Below are 18,649 nucleotides of genomic sequence, written 5' to 3'. Positions count from 1 at the left end.
CTTGGCAAGGTCAGTGCTGAAGGCAGCCAAATAACTTAGTTCATTTGGAGGGTTTGAAAAATGTACTTGTCATTGTTTGGCAGGCTGCCCTTCCTTGGTACCCAGGGTCACATTCCCTGAAGCTCCTGCCCTTGGAGTACACTCTGGATTGCAAGTGTGTCCAAAGGACATCTTTTCCATTGGTATCTGTCTCTCCCTTCTTCTCCCCTTACCTCTCCCCTCCGATTTCTCTTTCCTTCTTATTTTGTCTTCCCTCTTTTCCTTCCCTCCTCTGTCTTCTTTCCACCTTCTCTTCTATCGCTCCTCACATTCATACTTCAGGGCATGATATGAATAGCCTACTCCGAGCTATTCTGGAGTCCTAAGGAGTCATTCAGTGGGAATGAGTCCAGTTCTCTAAAAGGAATGGTGAGGATGTGGCTCCTGATAGTGTTCTTGGGCAAACAGTTTACAGGGAGTTGAGTCTGTGAGTTGAAGGCACGTGAAACTCAAGTTGCTTTACTTCAGATTTTCCCTGCTCTTCAGGGAAGTCTCCTCAACCCCAAGGAAAGCTGTGCTGATGCCCCACAGTTCTGCCTTGCCAGGAAAAGCTGTGAGCCAACTTTCTTGTTCTTTGTTCTTTCCTACTTCATTTGAGTTAATTGCTTGACCATTGATGTCCCTTTGAGAAAACTAAGGCCTTTTAAAAATAGGTTTAAAATTTTATATTTCTTATTTTGTTAGGAAATACTTTCTCATACTGTCATTTTGTATTTTTATTAAGCTTTAATGTTTCTACTGTCCACCTGGAAAAAAAAATTTCTCTTTTAAGTAGTTACAGGGAGCATTGTTAGTTTTGGTCACTGGAGCAGGGAAAAGAGACTTCTAGATTTAAAAGTGACCTCTTCAGTTCACTTGTAGTGTAAGTTAACTTTGAATGCCAACCTCTTTGCACTTGATTGAGCTGCTTATTATATTGCTGACATTCCCCCCTCAGTCTTTTAGTACTCTTACCTAAAACTACTAGATATACTGAGTTGAATTTAGTTAAAAATCATTTTCTTTCTTTTTTTGTTATTTGATTTTTATAAAGTATTTTCTTATAACATATAAAATTTTCATATTTCTCAGCATTTTTTTTCCTTGTTGCATGTGTGTAGTGTGCGTACATATGTACAAGCATGTTTGCATGTGAGTGGGAGTGTGTGTGTGCATGCATGCGTGTGCACAGGTGTGCACACACGCGTGTGTGGAGGCCAGTAGTTGATGTCAAGTGTCTTCCTTAATGGCTCTCCACCTTAGTTTTTAAAACAGCATCTCTCTCTGAACCTGAAGCTCACCAATTCAGCAGGACAAGCTAGTCAGCAGACCCTGGAGAATATTCTGGTCTCTACTTTGCTGGCTGTGGAATTACAGACATGGCGTCTGCGCTCGGCTCTCATGGGAGTTCTGGGGATTCAGACTCAGGTCCTCACGCTTGTACTACAAGCACTTTTACTGCTGCTCCGCCTCCCTGGCCCTTCAGCTGGTGTCATTTTCCTACCAGCTACCCTTCATTCTATGGGAATCTGTATTTTCTTTGTACACAACTCCCTCTTAAGGCTTTAACATATATCTAAAGTAATTTTATGTTCTTCACCTCTCCATTTGTTTCTTTATAAAATTATCTGAAAAGTAACTTTATTACAATGACATTTTAGACAAAGTAACTTCATTCTTCAACTTTCTCCCTTGTAAACCTAGCACTTAAGAGCGTGAACATCGTCACACATTCCATTTACATTGTTGTATTCTGTGGTCTTCACTGTTGTGCAAGACTGCACATGAAGGTATGCTTAGGAAAACTGGATGAACCTCACATTAGCACTTCTAATTGCCATCATTTCATGCCTTTAACCCGCGAGTGGTCTGATGAAAAGCAGCGGTCTTGTTCCTGGTCTCCGCTGAGGCACTTCGGCTCTGGGCTGCCAAGAGCTCTGTTTTCATTCAGAAGTCTCTCTTACTGTGCCTTCTTTCTGTCTATGCTGAAAGTGGTCCCCCGGTCCCCCAATAACTTCCTAGCTCCCTCTGTCTCACAGTTTGCCAAATCAAGATCATATCTGAAGCGTACAATTAGATAGAGTTGTCAGGTGAGGAACTTATTTTAAGGATAATTTAAATACTTGGATGATTAGGAGAGGATGACTTTTGCATTCTAGAGTGGTTGAAGCTCACTGGAAATAACTTCTTTTGTATATGGTTAGTTTGAGATTGAAACTTCCAGCTGAGGAATTTATTTGCTACCCCAGTCACCTTTTCTTGATTTTTTTTTTTTTTGCATTTTAGAAATTTCTTTTTTAAATATTTCTTTATCTTTCTTCCTTCCTTCCTTCCTTTTTTTTTTTTTTTTTGTTGTTGATGTAGGGTCTAACTCTAGCCCAGACTGACCTGGAATTCACTATATAGTCTCAGGGTCTCAGGGTAGCCTGAACTCACGGTGATCCTCCTACCTCTGCTAGGATTAAACGTGTGCCACCATGCCTGGCTAAAATATTTCTTTTTATAAAATTTATTTATTTGTGAGATAAAGAGGTGGAGGACAGGGCGAATAGGTGCACCAGGGCCTCTAGCCCCTGCAAACAAACTCCAGACACATGTGCCACCTTGCGCATCTGGCTTACATGGGTCCTGGGGAATTGAACCTGCATCCTTTGGCTTTGCAGGCAAGTGACTTAACCACTAAACCATCTCTCCAGCCCAGAAATTTCTTTTCTACTTTTTTGGGGGCAGGGTTTCAAGGTAGGGTCTAGCTCTAGCTCAGGCTGACCTAGAATTCACTATGTAGTCTCAGGGTGGCCTTAAACTCACGGTGATCCTCATACCTCTGTCTCCTGAGTGCTGGGATTAAAGGCATGCATCACCATACCAGGCTAGAAATTTTGTTTTTAAAAAATATATTTTTATAGATAATTTTCATAAATGTACATAATGTATTTTGATCACAATCTCCCCCCAATACCTTCTTTTTTCTTACATGTGGCATGCGTAAGGATGAACTAGAGGCCCCACGTTCAAAGAATCACTGTATCATAAGAAAAGAATTGTTTTAACAAAAAATTATGAGCAGCTCTGAGAAGTGTTATGTGATGGCAACAGACCTGAGCTGTTTGTAGGTGTCAAGGCAAAGGTCAGAACCAGCTGTCCTAGCCTGACCTCCTCTGGAGCCTTTGTGGTCTGCAGCTGTAAAATAGCATACGTACCTGAGCTTGGGTTGGCCTTCTTAGGGACCTCTGCGGGAAGGACCCAAACCCTTTCCATGGTGACCTTGAAAAGTATACACATACGTAAACATTCATTTTCTCCAACATATACTGAAAGTACAATTTAATTTTCAGGAATAAGGGCAGTTGTATGTACATGTGTGTGTAAATTTGCTAGAAATCCAGAAATCCAATCATGGGCTTCACAGATACTGGGCAAGCACTGTGCCACTGAGCTATGACCCCCTGTCCTGTGGTCAAACTTTAGATCTGTTTGAAAGGAAGAAAGTTTCATTCACATGTAATTTACATATTTACCAAAACAAAGTGTACCTATACTTGACATAGATATGTAGTTTAGCTATGCAAACACCTCTGCTCTGGAAAAAGAATACAGGGGATTGTAATAACAAGGAATTTCTTTTTCTCCTTGTGGGAGGAGGTGGCAGTTTTTTGCTCAACCCTATTTCTATTTTTTGTGTGAAGGATTCTGTTGGATACGCACCAAGCTGATTTGATGGGAGAGAGAGCCAGCATTGGTGTCCTCCTGCTGCCAAATATGACTGCATAGAGCCTTATTAAGCAGGGCGTGGTTTGGTTGGGAGTTTAATTTGTATTTTGAATTTGTGAATAGCGAGATCAGTGTGAGAGGCCAGGATGCTCATTACCTAGCGGTCTGCATAGCTGTTTGCAGTCTGGTCTAGCTGAGATTTGAGAGTTACTACCCAGAATAAATGAATTTAAAATCAATTTGAAAGCTAAAATGAGTTTATTTCATATTTAAGATGTAGACTTGTTCATAATTTTTCCTAAAGAGAAATGCAGTTGTGTTTCCTTTTGCTAGAAGAGTTAGAGTGACTTAGTGTTAATGAAATGGTAATTATAGCTTAGAGTTAGTGCTGTCGGAGTCTCACTGTATGCTCTTTTTTTCTTTCTCTGTGCCTCAATCAGTTTAAAAGGAATGGCTACAAGTCTTTTAATATATCCTCTCTTCCTTGCTTAAAAAATATTTTTATTATTTATTTATTTATTTTGAGAGAGAGAGAGAAGGAGGGAGGGAGAGAGAGCGAGAGCGAGAGAGAGAGAGGCCTCTAGCTACTGCAAACGAACTCCAGAGACATGTGCCTCTTTGTGCACCTGGTTTATGTGGGTCCTGGGGAATCAGATCTGGGCCCTTTGGCTTTGCAGGCAAGAGCCTTAACCACTAAGCCATCTCTCCAGACACCCACATTTTTTCCCCTGAGGTAAACCCAACAGACTAGCTTTTTTTTTTAACAAGAGAGCAAATGTGTGTGTGTGTGTGTGTGTGTGTGTGTGTGTGTGTGAGAGAGAGAGAGAGAGAGAGAGAGAGAGAGAGAGAGAGAGAGAGAATTGGCATGTCAGGGCCTCCAGCCATTGCATTTAAACTCCAGATGACTGTGCCCTCTTGTGTGTGTGTGACCTTGTGAGCTTACATCACTGTGTGCCTGGCTTATGTGGGACCTGGAGCGTCAAATATGAATCCTTAGGCTTCACAGGCAAGTGCCCTAATCATTAAGCAATCACTTTTTTTCTCTTTCTCCCCCCCCCCCCCGGTCTCTCTTTCTTTCTTTTGTTTTTGAGGTAACATGTCACTGTAGTCCACTCTGACCTAGAAGTCGCTCTGTAGCCAAGGCTGGCCTTGAACTGGTGGACATCCTATTTAAGCTTCCTGACGACTGGACTTACAGACTTGTGCCACTGTGCTCAGTTTCTCTTCCTCACTTCTGGGTCCTTTGCCCTCAGATCTGGGTCTTTAACCCTCTCCCCTCCAAGCTTCACCTGGATGTTTGTGTCCATTTTGTGATCTGACATCACTAACATTTTATTTCTCTCTCCTCAGCACCAGGCTATGAGTTAGGTGTCTCAGAGACATTTCAAACAAATCTAGACTAAGAACTGAATTCATGGTTTCTTATAATCTGTCTTCTGGTCCCCTACTCACTAGATTTTTTTCCCCTTCCATGCCTTCAAAAGCAAGAACTTGGTGGTCTTCTGGCATCTCTTTGTCCACACTCAAGGCCACTGGCACAATCTGTGTTCATTCTGCTGTTAAGGCTCTGCTCATCTGTCTCTTTGACCACCCTCCATCCTTGCCCACTGCAGGTAACTATCCCCTCCCTGAGCTTATTTTCCTTGGTCCGTTTTGTCTCCCATGTAATATTTTCTTCTCAAGGCATGAAATTAGTTTTCTTAAGGTTTTTTTTTTTGTTGTTGTTTTATTTTTATTTATTTAGTTGGAGGAGAGAGAGAGAGTGTTCATTCCAGGGCCTCTAGCCACTGCAAATGAACTCCAGACACATGTGCCACCTTGTACATCTGGCTTATGTGGGTCCTTAGGCTTTGCATGCAAGTTCCTTAACCACTAAGCCATCTTTTCCAGCCTTGAACCCAGGTTTTGCAAGTGCCTTTAACCGATGAGCTAGGCAGTAGCTTTACCTATTATTACCTGAAAAGAAGGTGCAAATTTTTATATTACTAAGGGTGGGTCCTGGGTAATCAAACCTGGATTCTTTGGTTTGCAGGCAAGGGACTCAACCACTAAGCCATCTTTCCAGCCCAAGTTTTTTCTAAATTGGGTGTGTGTGTGTTCAGGTGCATGTTATCTGTGTAGTGGGATATAGAGTCCTTTGGGTATATGCCCAGAAGTGGTATAGCTGTTCACTTCGTAGTTAAGTTTCTGAGAAGCCTCTTCACTGTACCAACTTACCCTCCCACCAGTGAGTTCTCCTCTTCCACAACATCATCAGCATTTGTTGTCATTAGTTTTCTTGATGACAACCATTCTGACTGGGGTGAGATGAAATCTCAGTGTGGTTTTAATCTGTATTTCCCTGATGGCTAAGGATGTTGAACATTTTTAACAGTATCTATTATCCATTTGTGTTTCCTCTTTTAAAAATTGTCTGTTCCTTAGCCCATTTATTGATGAGTGTTTTTTTAAAAATTTTTTATTTACAACTTCCATACGTATAGATGATGATAATTCCCTCCCACCACCCTCAATTCCCCCCTCTCAAATTTACCCTCCATTGAATTTCTTCTTCTTTTCAATATTATTCTCTGTTCTGTTTTGATGTCATCATTTTTTTCCATCTGTTATGAAAGTCTTGTGTAGATAGTGCTGCTGGACCCGTTAAGGTCATGAATAGCAAGGTCATTTTGTGTCTGGAAGATTGCATTGTAAGCAGTCCTACCTTTCCTTTAGCTCTTTCATTTTGTTATTCCACCTCTTCCCCAGTGAGCCCTGAGCCTTGGAGGGTGTGAGATAGACATGCCTCAGTGCTGAACACTCCATTGTCATTTCTTCTCAGCAATAAGGTGAGTTTTAACTCACCCAATAGTCACCACCATCTGAAAAGAGAAGCTTCTCTAACCAAAAGGAAAGTATTATATGGGCATAACTATAAGTGTTTACAGGGCAGCTTATTGGGCATAATATATTCATTTATCCAGATAATAGTAGTCGTTACTCCCCTAGGATTTATGGCCTCTCTAGCCATAGGCTTTTGAATAGGTTTTCAGGACCAGCTATGAATTCCCTCCCATGGAGCAGAATTCCAGTCCGATCAGCAGGCAGTTGGTTTCTTACATAACAGGCATGCCACTATTACACTAGTTGGCATATTTGGCCTGGTAAGGCTTTTAGGGTCTCCTGGTGGTTAACATAGTTGTTGACTTCTCTTTCCCCAAACACTGCATGCAGCAGAGCTCTTTCCAGCATTCTAACAGCTAGTCAACAGGGAGGAGGTTTCCAGCTCTGCACCGGCTTGATTTCTCAGGGACCTGCAGCCCAGGCACGTGAAGTCTTTAGCAATAGGGTCTTACCATCTAGTTCATAGAGGCAACCAAGAGCCTTGGCAATGGCCTGTAATGTTTTGGGTGCATCAGGTGCCTCCCTGGCCAACAACTCACTGGAAGGTATTCCACCTCTGGCACTGAAATTTTTCTAATAACAATCTATGACTTCTGGGTGTACCATTATCTATGTTCATAGATTATTATTCTATGTTCATAGAATACCTCTGCTCAAACTCTTTAAAACACATATATATTATTGGCTAGCAAAGAAATAGGTTTCCATATGGCTTATTCATAGCATCTTAAAATTTGATGAACCCTTCCCCCACCCCTTCTTTCCTCCATCCCTCCCTCTGATGCCACTTAGACCATTACAGCCCCAGTACTTTGCCCCTCTATTTATGTATCTACAATACCCTTAAGCTCTTCTTTCTCCTCTTTCCCTCAAAACTCCTCTTATCTTCCTGGCCTCTACTACTGACTTTTACTCCTACTCACATTCAAATCTAAATCTTTGTAGCTATAATTCACATATAAGAGAGAAGATGTGGCATTTGACTTTTGGAGCCTAGATTCCTTCCCTTAGTATAATCCTTTTCAGATCAATCTATTTGCCTGACAATTTCATGGTTTCATTTTTCTTTTCCAGGAATAGAACTTCATTGTATAAATGTACTGTACACTCATTATCCCTTCATCTGTTGAGGGACATCTAGGCTGGTTCCTAGCTATTGTGAATAGAGCTGCAATAAACCTGGATAAGCAAGTGTCTCTAAGGTAGTGAGTAGTGTCCTTAGGATCTATACCAAGGAGTGGTATAGCTGGGTCATATGGTAAATCTATTTTTAACTGTCTCAGGATCTTTCACAGTGATTTCCACAATGACTGTAGCAGTTTACATTCTCACCAACAGTGCAGAAGAGTCCCTCTTTTTCTACACCCTCACCAGCACTTATTGTTGTTTCTTTTCTTGATGATAGCCATTCTGACAGGAATGAGATGGAATCTCAAAGTAGCTTTATTTTGCATTACCCTGATAGCTAAGGATTTAGAACAGGTTTTTAGATATTTATTGGCCATCTGTTTTTCTTTATTTAAGAACTCTGTTTAGTTCTGTAGCCCAGGTTTTGATTGAGTTGTTTGATTTATTATTACTTAGTTGTTTTTTTTTTTTTGAGTTCTTTGTACATCCTAGATATTAATCTTCTGTCAGATATATAGCTGGCAAAGATTTTCTCCTAATTGTATAGGTAGCCTCTTTGCTCTGTTTACATTGTGACAGGCTAAGTCTTGTGGAGGAAACCATATCTGCCCTGAGTTCATGAGGGTAGCCAACTTATTATATCCAGAAGACAGCAGCCTGTATCTCCATCTCCCATTCTCTTGCTTTTCCATTCTTTCGACCTTGCCTTCTATGGAAGTCCCTGCAACTTAGAGGGGGTGGCTGGATGTCATGTTTAGGGCTAAACACATACTGATGGCTTGGAGGGTGTTGTTAGATGCCATGTATAGGACACAGTAGTGCTTATTCTTGGTAACTTGGTAGCTTTGTATCTTTGTATTGACCTGTTTCCTTTAAATAAAGAAATTTCCATGTGTTGGAGGCTGGAAATGGTACTGATGTATGGGAACAAACCAATACCAATATCTGGAAGTCAGCTTGAAATGCTGTTCAATAAGGATCACTACAGTATTGGGTATAAGTCCCCAGCCACAAACTTTCTGTCTATATTTATGCTACCTGTGGAGGAGGCCTCAGATCCAATCAGAGAGCAGTGGTTATGTCCATAACTTTCATGCCATTACTGTACCCGTGTACACATTTTTGTCTTGCGTGTCAGTTCGGAAGCACACAAGGTCTATAGCTGGGTATGATTGTTGATGACTTTTCCCTCCCATTGGTTTACATATCATATTATGGCAGGAAAAAAGCTAGGTGGCAGGAAGGAAGCTTCCAGCTCAGTTCCACCTTGGTTTCTTTATGACCTGTAACCAGAGCACATGGGGTCTTCAGTTATAGGACCCTACTGTCTAGTTTTGGTGGGTAATCAAGAGCAATGGCAATATCCAGTGTTGGTTTAGAGACCTCTTTGGCCTCTATGACAACAACTCATTGGGAGGTATCTCATCCCTGGCACTGAGAACTTTTGTTAAGACCCTGTGGCTTCTAGGAACATCTTTATTCATCCATGTAGGGAACTCTTGATTAAACACTTAAAACATGTTTTTTTTAAATTTAATAGATATTTTTGTTATTGTTGCTTATTTCTATTTATTTGAGAGCAGCAGACAGACAGAGAGAAAGAGGCAGAAAGAGAGAATGGGCACATCAGGACTTCAAGCCACTGCAAACAAACTCCAGATGCATGCACCACCTTGTGCATCTGGCTTACATGGGTACTGGGGAGTCGAGCCTTGAACTGGGTCCTTAGGCTTTACAGGCAAGCGCTTAACTGCTAAGCCACCTCTCCAGCCCTTAAAACATACTTTAAGTGAGTTTACCAAATAATAGTTTTCCATAAAGCTTGCTCATATGTTCTGACTTTTGGTTCATCTTTCTAATGCCTCCATTCCTCCCTCATCCCTCTATCTCTATCCCTGCTTAAACCTTTCCCTCCCACTATTACCCCATATACCCCCATGTCCCATGTGTTCTGTCATCTCCCTGCATCATCTCCCAGTCTCTCCCCCACCTCCATCGCCCTGTTCTAGCTTCCTGGCCTCTACAGACACTCATTCTGACTTATACATACTAATCTAGACATTTGAAACTAGGATACAAATAGGAGAGAGAACTTGTGGCTTCTGTGTTTCTGAATCTGAGTTACCTTACCCAGTATGATCTTTTCCAGTTCTATCCATTTTCCTGCAAATTTAATTTTTCTTTACACCTGAATAAAACTTGTGTATAGGTACACATCTTCAGAGCCTTGTCTATAATTTTTATTTTTTGTTGTGTCTTAATCTGATTTTGGTATCAGTAATACTAGTTTCATAGAATGAGTTTGGACGTGTCCTTCCCTTCCTGTTTTATGGAATAGTTGGAGAAGTACAATTTTTATTTATTCCTTAAAAGTCTAGTAGAGGGCTGGAGAGATGGCTTATTGATTAAGGTGCTTGCTTACAAATCCAAAGGACTCAGATTCAATTTCCCAGGACCCACGTAAGCCAGATACTCAAGGTGGTGCATGCATCATGGAGATTGTTTGCAGTGCAGAAGGCCATGGAGTGCTCATTCTCTCTCTCTCTCTCTCTCTCATAAATAAATAAATAAATAAATAAATAAATAAAATAAAAATAATAAACTATTTCTTAAAAATGTCTAATGGAATTCTGCAGTGAATCCATGTGGATCAGGACTTTTTTTGTAATTTTTTAAAAATATTCTTGCTTCAACCTTATTTAATATAGACCTGTTTAAATGATTGAGCTCATCTTACTTCAATTTTGGTAGGTCATGTGCATCTAGAAATTCATCCATTTTTATTTATTTTGTTTTGTAAAACATTTCTAACTTTTATTCACTTACTTGAGAGGAAAGGAGAGAAGGAGGGAGGGAGGGAGGGAGAGAAAGAAAAAGAGAAAGAGAGAGAGAGAGAATGAGAATGGCACACCAGGGCTTCCAGCTGCTGCAAATGAACTCCAGATGCATGTGTTATCTGTGCATCTGGCTTATTTGGGTCCTGGGGTAATCGAACCTGGGTCCTTTGGCTTTGCAGGCAAGTGTCTTAACTGCTAAGCCATCCCTCCAGGCCCTCATCTATTCTTAGATTATCCAATTTGGTGGAATATAAACTTTTACAGTATGTCTTTGTGATTTTCTGAATTTTGTTGGTATCTATTATATTGATTCCCTTTTCATCTCCAATTTTATTAATTTGGGTCATCTTGTGGTTAAATTGTCTAGTATTGATTACTGTTTCAAAGAACTTATTCGTATATTTCATTGATTCATTTTATTTTCTTTTTTCTTCTTTCTCTTTGAAGTAGGGTCTCACTCTGACTGACACTGATTGAAACTAATTCCATAGTCCCAGGCTGGCCTCAAAGTCATGGTGGTCTTCCTATCTCTGCCTCTCAAGTGCTGGGATTAAAGGCATGTACCACCAAGCCCAGCTCTATATTTTTAAAATTTTTATTTCATTAATTTCTGCCCTGATCTTAATTATTTCTTTGTATCTATTTTTTGTGGAGTTGGTTTGTTGTTTTTCCAAGGGCTTCAGGTATATCATAAGTTATTTGCGATCTTGCTGATTTTTTTAATGTGAGCACTTAGAACTTCTGTTTTTGGGCAGCCTTCATTATATCTCATAGGATTTGGTATGTTGTGTTCTCATTGTCATTCAATTCTAGAAATTTCTTGACTTTCTTCTTGATCTCATTAGTGACCCATTCATTATTCAATAGTGTGTGGTTTAATCTCCAGGAGTGTGTATATCCTCTGTAATTTTTCCTGTTGTTAATGTCTAGTTTTATTGCATTGTGGTCAGATAAAATACAAGACATTTTTTTAGTTTAACTAAATGTGTTGAGATTTGTTTAGTGTCCTAATATGTGAACTTTTTAGAGGAAGTCCACTGGACTTCTGAGAAGAATGTGCATTCTTTAGCTTTTGGATAGAATGCTCTATACACATCTGTTAAGTCTGTTTGCTCTCTGATGTCATTTAACTGCAGTGTTTTTGTGTTTGTTTTTTTGTTTGCTTGACCTGTCTATTGAGTGGTGTGTTGAAGTCACCAACTATACTGGTGTTTGGGTTAATCTGTAAACTGATGTCCAGTAGTTTATTTTTGTATGACTTGGGTGCTTCTGTATCCCATGTTTGTGTATTCACAATCTGAAGGAGGTCACTTGGGTCGGAAGGAAGGGTGGTGAACAGCATGGCATAACTAAGCAGGCAGTAAAGGAGGTGGCCTATTCTCATTCACCTCTGTGGCATGACACAGTATTTACGATTTTTAGGCATACTTTAAAAATAAATGTAGCCAGGCATAGTGATGAACATTTTTAGTGCTAGCACTCTGGAGGCTGAGGTAGGAGGATCATGGTGAGTTTGAGACCAGCTTGGAGGCTACTGAGTGAGTTTCAGGTTAGCCTGGGCTAAAGTTATACCCTACCTTAAAAAAATAGGGGGCTGGAAAGATGGGCTTTGCAGACAAACACCTTAACTGCTAAGCTAGGGACCCAGGATCAACTTGCCCAGAACCCATGTAAACCAGATGCACGCGGTGGTGTATGCATCTGGAATTCATTTGCAGTGGTTAGAGGCCCTGGCATGCCCATTTTCTTTCTTTCTGCCATGAATGAATAAATGAATAATATTTTAAAAATATATTTTATTTGTTTATTTGAGAGAGAGAGAAAGAGAGAGGGAGAGAATGGACATGCCAGGGCCTCCAGCCACTGCAGATGACTCCAGATACATGGCCCCCTTGTGCATCTGGCTCATGTGGATCCTGGAGAATTGAATGGGGATCCTTTGGCTTTGCAGGCAAATTCCTTAACCGCTAAGCCATCTCTCCAGCCCCTAAATTATATATATATATATTTTTTAAACCAAAATAAGTAAAATAGAATAAAGAAATTTAAATTAAGAAATATATATAGCTGACAACCAACCAAAAACAAAACCTTTCTGACTGAAGCCAGTCAACATTTTAAACAACATTATAAAACAGCTTTATTAAGACATATCACATGAAATAAAGTATGGATATTTAAAATGTTTAGTTTAAATAGTAAGTGAATATAACACAAATTATAGTGCAAAATGATGATTTTAGAAGGTTTGTTTTAATACTGTGGATGACAACCAAAAACATTTGCTCATAAGTCATCAGATACCGTGTGTGCTTTGGGTCATTTCAAAATGTTGTCTAACCTTTCTGTACTTTTAGCAGGATGTTTCTCCTGGTGGGAGCCCCCAAAGCAAACACCACCCAGCCTGGGATTGTAGAAGGAGGGCAAGTCCTCAAATGTGACTGGTCATCTAGCCGCCGGTGCCATCCAATTGAATTTGATTCAACAGGTAAGACATTGCTGTTGTTGCTCTCTTAATTTGTTTCATTTGTTTAAAAACTGTAACAGTTTAGTAGTGCACCAGATCACCTTGGCTTGTATGGGAAAGTTATATAAAGACAAATGATATGTTATATTTATATATACATACACACATATGACATAAGAAAGCCTTAAAAACATATATTACCATTGCTTTGGAAGGCAGCGATGCTCACCACCTTACCATCAATGCTAGTAACATAGCTTTGGATGTTTTCCAGCTTCCATGGACAGTGTTCACATGTAAATATTTATTTATTAAGATGCTTTGTATCTTTTTTCTTTTCTTTTCTTTTCTGGGAGGAGGGAGCTCCTGGGCACAGCAGAGCTTTCTGTTGTTTCCCTGGCAGCCAAAGTAAGACATGAGTCATTCCCCATTCCACAACCCTGCTCTGTATGTATACCAGCTGTGGGCTAACCCCCCCCACACACACACACACAAAACAAGTCCAGGATTCTTTGTGTATTCAAGTAAACTTAAAAAAAAGGCTTCTATCTAAAATTTATTGGAAAAAGTATGTTACCTTTCTAATAACAGGATAATTTTATTTGCTGAGGTAAATTTCAATGTTATTCAAGACTGTGACAGTAAGAAAAAAATAGCACAAGGAAAATAAGAGATAATTTAAATGTTTTATATGTATAATATGGATACATGTATATTTATATTGTATATTTATATATATTTATTGAAAACTTAGTGAACCCTCAAGGAAAACATGTAATATTTCTTCTACTATAAGAGTTTCATAATTTTCAAAAATAATTTTGATTTTCTGGCTTGACAAAATGCTTTGAGAAGAGCCTGAAAAAAGAGAATCCCTATTTTTATATTGTTCTCTCCTTCCAGTTCTGATGTTTCAGTTTCAGTGAGAACTGAATCAGCGTTCCACTGACGTGGCTGAGGGCCCGATGCCTGTCAGTCACTGAGCCAGCTGCTAATAAGAAACAGGTCACATTTGAAACTGTTGGCATTCAGCCTCATTCTTCTTTTCATCTATATGGTTTTTGTAAATGGGCTCAATCTTACCACAAATGGGGAAATAGTTTTGTAAATATTTAGAAAAGTCTTTTTTGGTTTTTTGAAGCAGAGTCTCACTTGAGCCAAGCCTGGCCTCAAACTCCTACCTCAGCCTCTGGAGTGCTCAGCTCTCCAGAGGCATGCACCTCCATGCCCAACCTAGAAAGAGCTATTATTAAGAATACTATAATAAAATATAAATACTAAGAATGAGGTGTAGTTTGATATTTATAAATTGAACTGTTTAGATATAGTGCTGTTTTTAAATACTATATCTTGTGTACATTTCCACGATAACTGCTTGTTAAAAACTTGACTGTTTTTTTTTTAAATATTTTTTTTGTTCATTTTTATTTATTTATTTATTTGAGAGTGACAGACACAGAGAGAGAGACAGATAGAGGGAGAGAGAGAGAATGGGCGAGCCAGGGCTTCCAGCCACTGCAAACGAATTCCAGATGCGTGCACCCCCTTGTGCATCTGGCTAAAGTGAGACCTGGGGAACCAAGCCTCGAACCGGGGTCCTTAGGCTTCACAGGCAAGCGCTTAACCGCTAAGCCATCTCTCCGCCTTTTTTTTTTTTAAATCACTTATATACATGATAGAAAAAAATTCTCAGTCCTCAAAGATTATAGTGAAAATGGGTCACTCACCTCAGTTTGTTAAAAGCATTAACTATTAACAGAATGATTTTACCCTTCTAGACTATTTTTATTCTGTACATTTAGGCATCTTTAGCAATTACAAAAAAACACTCACAAACGTAAACATACTAGCTGGGGGTGGAGAGATGGCTCAGTGGTTAAAAGAACTGGCTTGCAAAACCTGGCTCAAGTTTAATCTTCCTAAGTTATAAACAGTTACTTTTTGTTGCTGGAACAAACATCCAACCAGAAACAGCTTATGGGAGGAAAGGGTTTATTTCAGGCTTACAGAATCCAAGGGACATTTCATCATGGCAGAGGGAGCTGGCTCTCTTCCATAGATGCTTCTACAGCAGAGGGAGAAAAGCCAACTAACAGCCAGCAAACATGGACAGCCAGAGCTGAAACACTGCTCTGAACATGCCTTCGGGCCAGACTACAAGTTCTGCCCCAGTGACAGCTCCCTTTCCCAGCAGGGTTCCACCTTCTGGCTGGAGAATCAAGTTGTAAGTTTATTCAAAAATACCCCAGGGGCCGGGTGATCCCAGCACTCGGGAGGCAGAGGTAGGAGGATTGCCATGAGTTCAAGGCCACCCTGAGATGACAGAGTTAATTCCAGGCCAGCCTGGACCAGAGTGAGACCCTACCTTGAAAAACCAAAAAAAAAAAAAATACCCCATGGGGCTGGAGAGATGGCTCAGTGGTTAAAGGTGCTTGTAAAGCCTGATGGCCTGAGTTTGATTTCCCATTACCCATGTAAAGGCAGATGCACAAAGTGGTGCATGCATCTGGAGTGTATTTGCAGAGGCATGAGGCCCCAGTGCATCCATTCTCTCTTCTCTCTGTGTCCCCTCCCTCTCAAATAAACAAGTAAATATTTAAGAAAATATACCTGACTCTAGGGGGGGACATATGTTCACATTCAAACGACCATAGCCATTATGCATTTGTTTGCAGCAGCAAGAGACCCTGGTGTGTGTGTGTGTGTGTGTGTGTGTGTGTGTGTGTGTGTGCATGCACGCGTGTGCACACACACATGTGGTAAACAAATGGATAAAAATTTAAAAAATAAATATATTGATAGGCATTAGGCATTACCCTTCTTCCACCCTGCCTTGCATGCTTGCATCTATAAGTACAGAGCTTTTGTAGATCTTTGTTTGTTGACATATATAGATGTACCTATTTTAAAAAAGTCATTGACAGTATTCTTTTGTATGCATGCATATTAATTTATTTAAATATATTTCATATTAATGAATTTTTAGGCTGCTTATAGTTTTTTTTTTTAACATTTTAAATTTATTTAAGAGAGAGAAGCAGGGGAGACAAAGACAGAGATAGAGACAGAGACAGAGAACGGATTCACCAGCTCCACCAGCCACTGCAAATGAACTCCAGAGGCATGCACTACTTTGTGTATGTAGCATTTTATAGAGGTCCTAGGAAATTGAACATAGGTCATTAGGTTTGCAGGTGAGCACCTTAACTGACCCATCTCTCCAGCCTCTCTAGTCTTTTAAAATGTTTAAAAACTACTGCAGAAAATCCTATTCACAGGTATGTTTGTTACAAATATATGAGTTTATCTTTGTGATAAATTGTAGCCAGGTATTTAAAAAATATTTATTTATTTGTGTGTGTGTGTGTGTGTGTGTGTGTGTATGTGGGCGGGTGGGCCTGGGTCTTTTCCCTTTGCAGATGAACTCCAGAAGCAGTGCATGATTTTGCATCTGACTTTATGTGGGTGCTGTTTGGGCATAAAGCCTGAACCAACAGGTTTGCAAACAAGTGCTCATAACTGCTGAACCATCTCCCCAGGCCTTATCTTTTTAAACTTTCATCTTCATTTATTTATTTGTGTGTGGGTGGGCTGTGGTGAGGGGAGGCTGTATCCATCTATTTTTGAATTAAAAGTGTATGCATATTTAAAGTTTTTTAAGTATTGCAAATTACTTTTCATGGTATTTGTGTGTTACCAGTTTTCGAACACTTACTCTAGTACATTTATTAGTTTTTGTTTTTTTTTTTCCTTTTTAGGTAAGGTCTCATTCTTGCCAGGTTGACCTGGAACTTACTCTGTAACCCAGGCTGGCTTTGAACTTATGACAATTCTCCTATCTTAGCCTCTTGAGTGCTGAGTTTATAGGCATGTGCCACCATGTCCAGTGTTAACTCTGTATATTAAATCTTGCCAGTTTTGGAGGAGAAAGTAGCATCAGATATATTAATTTACATTTCATTCATTAGCAGTCAAGACAGATGTTTGCATTTTTATAAGCCATGAATATTCCTTTTTTCTGTGACCAGTTACTTTCGATCTATTTGTGCAAATTTTCTATTGATATGTGAATTTAATGACATGAATCTCTGCTGAAGGCATTCCATCCTTCCAGTGCTCAGTGCATCTGTCAGCAAGTTAGAATCTCGCCTGCTTCTAACATCCTGGCACACACCATTATTGTTTTCTCCCTCGACTACCGCCTCTCACTGCTGAATTAGTCAGAGCACTGTTGGGAACAGGTTGGCACACTTACAGTGGGGTAGCCATGCAGGCTCTTGGGGGGTTGCTAGTACTTGAACTCTAGTTAAAATCTGCCCTCATGGCCTGGGCCTGAAGGGAGCAGGAACCAGAAATCCTGCAACAGAGTCCCTGATGGAACTCTGTCTTTGGTCAGAGCTATAGCTTGGGTCAGAGGGTAGTTGTCAGCCCTCTGGAAGGAGGAGCAGGATGTTAGTCAGCTGGGGTCACACTGTCCTTTCAAAGGCATGTCCCCCAGTGCCATAACTTCTCTAGGCTCGATCTTCTTAAAGGTTCCACCACCTACCAACAAATATCAGGGTGTTGATCAGGAAGTTTGCTTTTGGGGGGACATGTGAGATCTAAGCCATGGTACATTCTTGGTCTCACTTTTCTTTGATTTTTAGATCCTTTTATAAGCATATCTCAACCTCCTCCTTGGCTGGACTGTTTGATTTGCCAGAACATTCTTTCCCTGTATGCCCATTGAGTACATCTTTTTTATTTTTGAGACTGACTCAAATATCTCAGTGTTGGTCTGGCTATCTATCTTATTTAAAATGCCATCTCTCCCTCCCGCATTGTGCTTCCATCCTCTTCTCTTACTTTTTTTCTATAGCGCTCACATTGCTGTATGTTTTTTGTTTTATTTTTATTTATGTATCAGTGAAAAAGTGTGTTACACACAGTTACAAGTCATTGGGATGAACCTCCAGACCAGACACAGCTCATGGGAGGAAGGGATTTATTGCAGCTTATGGATAGAGGGGAAGTTCCATAATGGCTAAAGCAGCTGGCCCCTTTCACAGGTCCTCGCAGAGAGAAATAACACCACCATCAGCACAAACAAGCACACTCCAGGTACTTTGCATATTTTAGGCTAGAATTCAGATCCATCCCCAAACATACCTTAGGGTTGGACCCTAGGATCCGCCCACAGTGACACCTCCTCCAGCCATGTGGCTGGAGATCTAAATTACAAGCTTTACTAAAACTCTTGAATCTGTTGGGAGACATCCTTTCAAGCCACAACAAAATGTTTTGGTGAATAAATTATTATTTTTCTTTCCATGAGCAAGCAAGTTCCATGATATTAAAAAAAAAAACCAAAAAACAAAAAAACCCAAAATCTGTTTTGTTCACTGCCCAACCCCAAGGTTTAGAATAATGCCTGTTGCCTTCGGTAAGTAGGTACCTAGCGCAGGAATAGATGGATGATGAATAAATGGGTAAGTGGCTCACAAGAGCTATTTCTATGATGAGGAAGTAGGTAAACCTTACTGATTCCTAGGTAAATATGTGTAGGCATAAGAGTTGATTTGTTGTCTCTGCTTAGATGACTTTGGCTGCAATCTTTTTCTATAAC

The 18,649-nt window shown here is 40.1% G+C and overlaps 1 protein-coding gene across 2 annotated transcripts in view; it reads left to right on the top strand.

The window, feature by feature from the left end:
- The window catches only part of Itgav (integrin subunit alpha V), a 98,470-nt gene that overhangs the window by 7,155 nt on the left and 72,666 nt on the right, over window positions 1–18,649 (top strand). Inside the window, exon 2 of one of the 2 annotated variants that reach the window (XM_045146685.1) lies at window positions 12,938–13,065. In XM_045146685.1, coding sequence (XP_045002620.1) covers window positions 12,938–13,065 — 128 coding nt within the window. Of the gene's footprint in view, window positions 1–12,934; window positions 13,066–18,649 lie in introns of both variants that reach the window. The other variant, XM_004660274.2, reaches the window with a different exon arrangement.

Source organism: Jaculus jaculus, chromosome 4 (assembly GCF_020740685.1).
Source record: "Jaculus jaculus isolate mJacJac1 chromosome 4, mJacJac1.mat.Y.cur, whole genome shotgun sequence".
NCBI classification, from domain to species: Eukaryota; Metazoa; Chordata; class Mammalia; order Rodentia; family Dipodidae; genus Jaculus; species Jaculus jaculus.
This window is presented reverse-complemented; position numbering and strand designations above follow the sequence as displayed.